Here is an 8,755-nt window from a genome sequence, read left to right as displayed (position 1 = left end):
CGGAAGGCGAGACCCCGAAGGGGTCGAGCCTTCCGAGCGACTAACATGCGAACCATACCTCAACATGACACCGATTATCTATGGTAATGGTCTGTTTTGAACCGTTTATCTTACATATACGGTGAGCCAAAATAAACGAATTTGTTGTTATGGTTAATTCATTTTCCAAAAGACAAACTGGAAAAGCTGATATGATTATCTTGTGTAAGTTTATGGTTTTCCAAAAATAAAAACACACCGGGACAGTGTAATATTCTTCCCGTGTGTCCTGCGTTTGAGTCTACGAGTCTTATCTAGTGTCAATTGCAAGTGATTTAATCAAATCAATACAGCATTGATTTTAACCGGAGATTCTATTCATTCACTTGTGGTCATGTCCCACTCGATTATACATATTCGTAATATTAATAATGAATATGTAAATAGTTCAAAGGTCAAAGTGGGTGTGTTTTACCTAGACATGGCGGTAACTCATTTAACACCGTAGAATTTATATTTATCTTTAATATACTTATAGAACAAATGTCCTGAACCAAATCAACGCATATTCCTGGGTACCTTCCTCGACCTTTTTTGGTTGGGGTTGGCCGCAGATTGTTGTAGTTTTTCTACATCTAGTCTTGTGGCCTGTAATGTACTGCATTTTAGGTGCAAAATATCCTTGGTTGAACTTAATTTGTAAGACCTCATGGCTCTTGTTTTGTTACCTACTTTGTCGGAATCTGCGTTAGTTGGGAGAGGGGGACAAAGGTAGATTGACATCCTCGTCCTAATTATACAGGCTTTAAGACATAATACAAACTAATTTGCATTATTCAATAAAGGTGTTCTTGGTGTCATTCAATACACACAAGTATTGTTTACCATCTTCATTTAAATCTAATATGCATAAACTTGCATAATAATTTATGCTGATCGTGTAAAATATATTAAACTTTGATGCATTTTAAGTTTGTTGAAATGTCCAAAAAGTCAAATAATGTGGCCAGTGTTTCTAAATATGAACATGTAGTTCTCTTGTTCAAAATTGATCGACCTGACCAAGATTATCTTGACCTGACCAAGATTATCTTGACCTGTCCAGATTATCTTGACCTGTCCAGATTATCTTGACCTGTCCAGATTATCTTGACCTGTCCAGATTATCTTGACCTGTCCAGATTATCTTGACCTGTCCAGATTATCTTGACCTGTCCACATTACTTGATATAATCGACAGTTGACCAGACTTTGAACAAAAGAAATACAATAGATAAGGTTGTTTTGTTCGATCAAAAGCTAAATGGATAGAAGAAGGGGAGAAACCGTCCAAATATTTTCTTAACCTTGAAAAAAGAAACTTCGTAAATAAACAAATATGTAAAATTACTAAGAAAGATAACACAGAGGCAACATCTCAGGAGGAGATTGAAAAAGAAATTTTGTTATTTTACAAAACTTTGTACAAAGAAAAGGAAGAAAAAAACAATGTCAATATTGATGATCTAAATTTATGTTTCAATAAATTAACGCAAATGCAGTCAAATAATTTAGAAGGTGAGCTGGATTTGTCTGAGCTCTCAATTGCTTTGAAAAATATGAAAAATAACAAAACTCCTGGCCCAGATGGTTTTACAGTAGAATTTTATAAAATGTTTTGGGACGACATTTCCATTTTTCTTCTTCGGTCGTTAAATGAAGGTTTTAGGAAAGGTTCTCTTACAAAAGAACAAAAAATTGGTCATGTTACTCTTCTACCAAAGGGGGATAAACCTCGTCATTTCCTAAAGAACTGGAGGCCTATATCACTCTTAAATGTTTCCTATAAATTAGCATCTGCTTGTATTGCTAACCGCGTAAAATCAGTTTTAAACCATCTAATTTCGGAAGACCAGAATGGTTTTGTTCCAAACAGATTTATAGGCGAAAATATTCGCCTTCTCTATGACTTGTTAAATTATACAGATATTCATAAAATACCTGGTCTGCTATTACTCATAGATTTTGAAAAAGCATTTGACACGGTATCACATGATTTTATATCTAAAACTCTAAAAGCTTTTAATTTTGGGACAGATATTTGTAGATGGTTTGAAACCCTATATAAGAATGCTTCTTCGTCAGTAATAATAAATGGGAATATTTCAAAACCGTTTCAAATTCAGCGTAGTTGTAGACAGGGCGATCCGCTTTCGCCATATATTTTTGTTTTATGTGCGGAAATTTTAGCTTTAATGATAAAAGAAAATAAGAATATAAAAGGAATAAAAGTAAAGGACATGAATTTTAAAATTACACAATACGCAGACGACACAACCTTGATATTAGATGGCACAGAAAAGTCGCTAAAAAGCGCATTTGATACTTTGAATATTTTTCGTGAAATTTCTGGTTTGAAAATTAATACTGATAAAACAGTGGCAGTATGGATAGGATCATATAAAATAGAATCACAAAATTTTGTGAAAATAAAAAACTAACTTGGAATTTTGAGGGCAATTTTGATTTTTTAGGAATTTCTTTCAATACTGATTTGGTGCAAATGGTTAAACAGAACTATGAAAAATCACTTGTACTGATGAAAAAGATGATTTCCAATTGGAAAAAAAGGAATCTTACTGTATTGGGTCGAGTTGTAGTGGTAAAATCGTTGGTTCTTCCTAAGATCAGTTATATTGCGCAGATGCTTCCAAATCCGAGCAAAGATTTTATCAAAACAGTTAATGACATCATTTTTAAATATGTTTGGAATGGGAAGCCGGACAAAATAAAAAGATCTCAGTTTGTACAAGATTATGAGAATGGAGGAGTTAAAATGCCAGATGTCGAATCTCATATAAATGCACTAAAAATAAATTGGATTCGCAGGGTTATTCAAGGTGACAAAAAATGGATAAAATTGTCAAAGTTATGTTTGAATGTGAAGACTAACGATATTTGCTGTACAGGTCTACTCCGATTTAATGCAACGAAAAATAAGGTAGACAATAAGTTCTGGTATGACGTATTTTTTCTTGGTCCTCTTTGATAAATATTGTTAATTATGGTGAATTAGATTTCAATCGTATTGCAAAGCAGTACCTGTGGTGGAATGATAAAATCAAAATTGGTGGTAATTCAATTCATTATGTTCATTGGAAGGAAAAGGGGGTTCTTTTTATAAATGATTTACTGTCAGAAAATGGGACTTTTATGTCAAAAGATGACTTTGAAGAAATGTATAATGTGAAAACAAACTTCCTTGAATACAATGGTATTATAAGAGCAATTCAGTCAAATTTCAATATTAACAAGTTAAAAGGGACAAAATTAGTTTCACCTTTTAGATCGAGTAATATGGACTTATTGTTTAAATATCGTAAAGGTTGTAAGTTATTCTATGATGTCTTTGTAGGGGCTAAGAGAATGAAACAATCGGGTAATAAGTGGAAAATAGATGTTGATATAGAAAATGAGGAGTGGAAACAATTATGTCTTTTAAATTTCAAGTTTTCTGTTGATTCGAAGTATAGATGGTTCCAATATAGAATTAACCAAAGGATTTTAGGAACAAATAGTCTGTTGCTAAAATTTAATGTAAGGGAGGATGATTTATGTACATTTTGTAAGGGGAACCCGGAAACAATTAAACATCTTTTTGTAAATTGTCAGGTCTCCCAAATATTTTGGAATACCATTAAATTATGGATAAAAGAAAAAAACTAATGTGGAATTGGAAATGTCTACTTTGACAATTCTATTTGGTTCTAAATTTGATTTGACTTTAACCCTTATAATGACAATGGCAAAATTCCACATCTATAGAGCAAAGATGATGGAACAATACCCAGATTTAAAAGCTTTTAAACAAGAAATTAAACATTATTATAATATCCTGAAATATCAAGCAACATGTAATTTAGAGCGTAACAAGTTTTCGAAAAAATGGCAACTATGGCGAAGTCTCTGCACTGGTTAATTGGTTTTAAAAAATCCTTTGTTAATCTTTTTTTTGTTAATCATTTAAGTAAAATATGTGTAATAATTATAGTATAGGCCCTATTTAAAGGTTTTATATGTATAACTATATAATAATATATAACAATTATAGTCTTTGCTGTCAGGAAAGTTTTGTGAAGGGTCCGGTGGTTATTTTGTATGTTTTCTTCCCCCACCGGACTCAAGTACAGGGAATAAACCATAGACAGTAACACCATGGCTGTCAAAAAAAAAAAAAAACAAACAAAAAAAAACTATAAAATCTTTAAAACAAGTCTTCAATTTGAAAATTATATCAAGACTCTTGACCAGAATGATCGTATCAAACTTTGCAAATTTAGATGTGGTAACCACAAACTACCCATCACCACTGGAAGGTACCAAGGTATCCCCAAAGAAGATCGTTTGTGCCCTCTATGCACAAAACATCAAGTGGGTGACGAATTTCACTATCTTTTTGAGTGCCCATCGATGTCTAACGAAAGAGATAAATATTTGACAGCACAATTCAGGCATAGACCAAGCGTGTTGACAATTGCATCAATTTTGAACTCTCAAAAAGACAGTGAAATGGTCAATCTGGCCAAATTCTGTATTATTATTATTATTATTATTATTATTATTATTATTATTATTATTATTATTATTATTATTATTATTATTATGCCTCTGGTGCCTTCTAACATTATGTTCCCAAAACTTTTAAGACCATTTGTGGCAGTACTCACACCGATAGAGTTTCTCTTGTTAACTTTGGTGTGAGTTCTGATGTGGATTTTAATTCTTTTACAGTCTACTAACATCAGTCACGTACAACAAATTCCACCAAGAATGGCTTTGGGTAATTGCCGAGACCAGAGTCACCTTCCAGTGAAGGAGGTGGTGAGTCGTCTGGTTTCTTGAATGTGAATTGGTGCAGCAAGTGTGTAAAGAAGATGTACAGCTCCATTTTGGCAAGGTTGTCTCCAATACAAACTCTACGACCTATACGATTAAAAGAATAAGAAATCAAGAAACATCTTTATGATAATGGATATAAATTACAGGCTGTCAGATACAAAATTAAACCTCCATCGGACAAGTAAAGTTTGTTGCGCAAATCTTTATTGATTGTTAAATTGGTTTAAAAAGAGAACATTTATGTCCATCATCACATTAAAAGCAAATCCCAGGCATTTGCGTATCAAACATGATGCATCATAATTATAATTATACTGCACCGTAATGCTTTTGTTTGTTTGTTTGTATGTATGTGGGTGTGGGTGAGTGGTGGTGTGTGGGATATTTCCTATGGAAATCGTAACGATATAGAAGAAATGTATCTAAAGTACTTCCCCACCTCCTATATATCCTGGGGGATATGGAGAGTTTCGGATTAATTACATTCCTCGACTCCTGGGGTTACATGTAGCACTAGGATCCACAACATGCTCATCTATCAGGGGCTCACTTCTTTAACCCCAATTCATTGAATGACCTTTGAAAATCTGGGTAAGGGTAAAAAACCCATACTCTGCAACTTGAGGTCAAATTGTGTACTATGATTGTTTAATTGAGGTTACTAGACTATGCCATTGGGATGAGGCCATCGTGGTCCATAGTCTAGGCATTATGCCCCCACTCTCCCGTTGTTTCTACCATCCAATCCTCCGGGTTGCAGGTTCGGGTGATTACACTAGCTCCACGCCCATGATACCCCTGCAGTGAGCACCAACCAGTGAATCCTATTATGTTATCACCACTACCGGTGCCCCATAATTCCCATCCCGTGGCAGTGGTGGGGTGGGGTGGGGTGTCGGAAATACTAGTCCCACGAATAGGACCTGTTTTTTCTTAGTTACCAACTGTACTCATCATGCTCATGCAAACTCTGATCATGTTGGACGCTCAAGAAAGTGTCGCGATTCGTCTTTCTTGCGCCATATGAGAAAGTAATCATAGTCTGAGCTGAACATAGTTTGGTAAATAAGAAAAAAAAGGTCCTACTAGTCCGACTAGGGAATACTTGCATAATGCATTACCTATTGAGAACGGTATCAGTTCTTCTTTTTCTTGCAATTCTCCGTCTTCGTCTAGAAATCTCTCTGGATTGAATTCATCCGGATTGGCCCACAAATCCGGGTCGTGATGGATGGCCCATAAATTAGGCAAGACTATGCTCCCTTTTGGAATTGTATATGGTCCAATAGTGGTTTCTTCGCCGCAAAAGTGTGCGATTCCCAAAGGTAAAATGGATGCGATTCTTTGGACTTCAAGAAGCGTTGCGCTAGTGAGTGCTAATTCTGTTTTATCCGCTAGCCTTGGTAGGCGATTTCTACCCACTACTGAATCTATTTCTTGATGAATGCGATGTTGAATTTCTGGAAAGAGGACCAGATACGATATCGCCCAACGCAGTGTAGTAGCGGTTGACTCCGTGCCAGCTACAAAGAGATCTCTTACAGTGTGGGACAGATTATTATCATTAACAGCAGAATGCGTGTTTATTTTCTGCCTCTGTTTGATCTCATCAAGATAAACATCGATGAAATCTGTAGGCTCATTTTGGATATGGACTCTCTTGTGTTCGTTCACATTATCACTAATAAATTCCATTATATTTCTTCGATTTCTTGACGTTGCCATAATTGCGCTGCGAGATGATTGTAGGTACCTTGCAAATGGAATCATCCTATTCAGTGCACCAGAGCCAACGGATTTAAAATTATCATTTAACATGCGCATCAGACGCTTAAAGCTAATATCGGAATACTCGAATCTCTTTCCGAAAACCACTGAACAAATGACGTTTGAGGCGGCATTGGTAAAGAAATGGCATGGGTCAAAGGCTTTGCCTCTCAAATTGCTGATCTCTTTTGCTAAACATTCGGCTTCCTCTGAGATGTTTTCTTCGAAGCTTCTCTTGCCTACTCCAAAACTATGCAAAATTGTCAGTGTTAATCGTCTTCGCTCTTTCCAAGGTTCTCCAGATGCCATCGCTAAGCCTACAAAGAAACAATGAGCATGATGAGGACAATAAGTACTCGTGAATCATTTTTATCATCATCATCATCATCATCCAAGTCATTCTCCAGCTAAATTGTATATATGTTACAAATCGTGAACACCTAATTTTGTTTATATGATACATTTTAAGGCATGCGCAATAGAAAGATTAAAATGTAAATATATTACATTTTAAGAAAAATCCGACTTTAGGGTTAGGATTAGTGGGTTAGGGTTAGGGTTAGGGGGTTAGGGTTAGGGTTAGGTATTAGGGTTAGGGTTAGGGTTAGGGTTAGGGGTTAGGGTTAGGGTTAGGGTTAGGAGGTTAGGGTTAGGGGGTTAGGGTTAAGGTTAGTGGGTCAGGGTTAGGATTAGGGTAAAGGGGTTAGGGTTAGGGTTAGGGGATTAGGGTTAAGGTTAGGGTTAGGGTGAGAGTTAGGGTTAGGGTTAGGGTCCCAGTATCAACAAAAACATCAATACAGCAGCGCCGGTATGCCCGTTAGGGTTAGGACAAGAGTAAACTTAAGGGTGACGGGCTGTCGATAACGAAAATGGGATCCTGTTATCGACAGCCCGTCACCATCCATACTTAGAGACAGCCCATCACCCTTTTCACACTTTCTACTTTTTTTTAATTTTTACCCCATAATTTCCCTCATTCTTCAGGCCTTGCCCTCTATCGGTGGCTAATTTACAGTTTAAGCTTGTTTGCTATTGTATTGGGAGCAACATTGTTTCTTTATAGGCCTGCGGCGCAACCTTGAACAATATTGTCCTTGAGCTAACGCCCCGTAGCAACCCTCAGCCAGCCACATACCTCATTTCAGTTTTTAACTTAACAAAATTCTGCTTTTTATATTTTTATAGTGTCACTTATTAACTCAAATATTTATTAACTCTCTTAAAAAGTACTTACTAAAGTGAATTTTGATCAACAAAGGGCGCTATTTACTGCCGTATAATTTGATGATGATGATGATGATGATCCTTGACTACTGCGCATCCATTCTTGCGCATGGTCATCATCATCATCAATTCATCAATATCAATTCATCATCATGATAGTTTTGCTTCCCTAATTGTTATAAATACCATCACGTCCCTTGTTATACTATCGCACTATTAAAATAGTATATTTTTTCATCTTAACTCACCTTCACCGTCATCAGCCTCGTCTACGCGAGGTCTGTCACTCACACTGGGATTGTTCAAACCTTCCTTCACATATTTGAAGTTGTTTAAGACAATAACCGACTTCCCAGCAAGGTTGAGGCTAAACACCGGTCCATACTTTTTGGCCAATAAATTGAGTAGTTGAGCCAGTGGTTGTCCTGTACGATATGCGATAACAAGATTTGGTAGATATCCAAGCAATGGCCAACCCCATGGTCCAGGTGGAAAATCTTTAGGACTTCGTAGCCACCATGATAGAAACAGAAATACCACCACACAAAAGAGGACTGATTGGATTTCAATATTAGCTATGAATATCATGATTGACACAAGATTTATTATGACAAAATCAGAGTTTAGATTTTCGTAGCAAACTATATACTGAGTGATGAACCAGTATAATGTGGTTCCGTATTTATGTTTCTGTTGCGTGTGACTGCTTTCGTCCAGAATTTGTGGAATAGGACCACGAGTATGAACTTACCTATGCAATAATTCATAAACGTGACATGTTGGCACAATCACATGGATACATGGACCAGCGGTCTAGGAATTTGCGGGAATACAGTACTTAAATTGCTGGTTCGAATCTCGGCGCAATCGTGCAATTTTTATTTTTTATTATTTTTATAAGATGTAT

General features: G+C 36.0%; 1 protein-coding gene across 1 annotated transcript; it reads right to left on the bottom strand.

Annotated features, from left to right (window-relative positions):
• Positions 1–4,626: 4,626 nt before the first annotated feature.
• LOC140158265 (cytochrome P450 2J4-like) lies at positions 4,627–8,495 on the bottom strand. Its single transcript, XM_072181376.1, has 3 exons — positions 8,097–8,495; positions 5,979–6,941; positions 4,627–4,941 (listed from the first exon to the last, which is right to left on the bottom strand). Exons 1-3 carry the CDS (start codon positions 8,434–8,436, stop codon positions 4,760–4,762), a joined length of 1,485 nt encoding a protein of 494 aa, XP_072037477.1. The 5' UTR covers positions 8,437–8,495; the 3' UTR covers positions 4,627–4,759.
• Between the last annotated feature and the right edge of the window lie 260 nt (positions 8,496–8,755).

Source organism: Amphiura filiformis, chromosome 8, assembly GCF_039555335.1.
Source record: "Amphiura filiformis chromosome 8, Afil_fr2py, whole genome shotgun sequence".
NCBI lineage: Eukaryota > Metazoa > Echinodermata > Ophiuroidea > Amphilepidida > Amphiuridae > Amphiura > Amphiura filiformis.
Note: the sequence above shows the minus strand (reverse complement) of the source record. Positions and strands in the feature narration are given on the sequence as shown.

Bases quoted from the DNA above. Each gene is read 5' to 3' on its own strand.
- LOC140158265 (XM_072181376.1), bottom strand. From the start codon at position 8,436: ATGATATTCATAGCTAATATTGAAATCCAATCAGTCCTCTTTTGTGTG. The intron at 6,942-8,096 runs GTGAGTTAAGAT...GTTTCTTTGTAG, and splicing joins CGAGGCTGATGACGGTGAAG to GCTTAGCGATGGCATCTGGA. The intron at 4,942-5,978 runs GTAATGCATTAT...TTAATCGTATAG, and splicing joins ACTGATACCGTTCTCAATAG to GTCGTAGAGTTTGTATTGGA.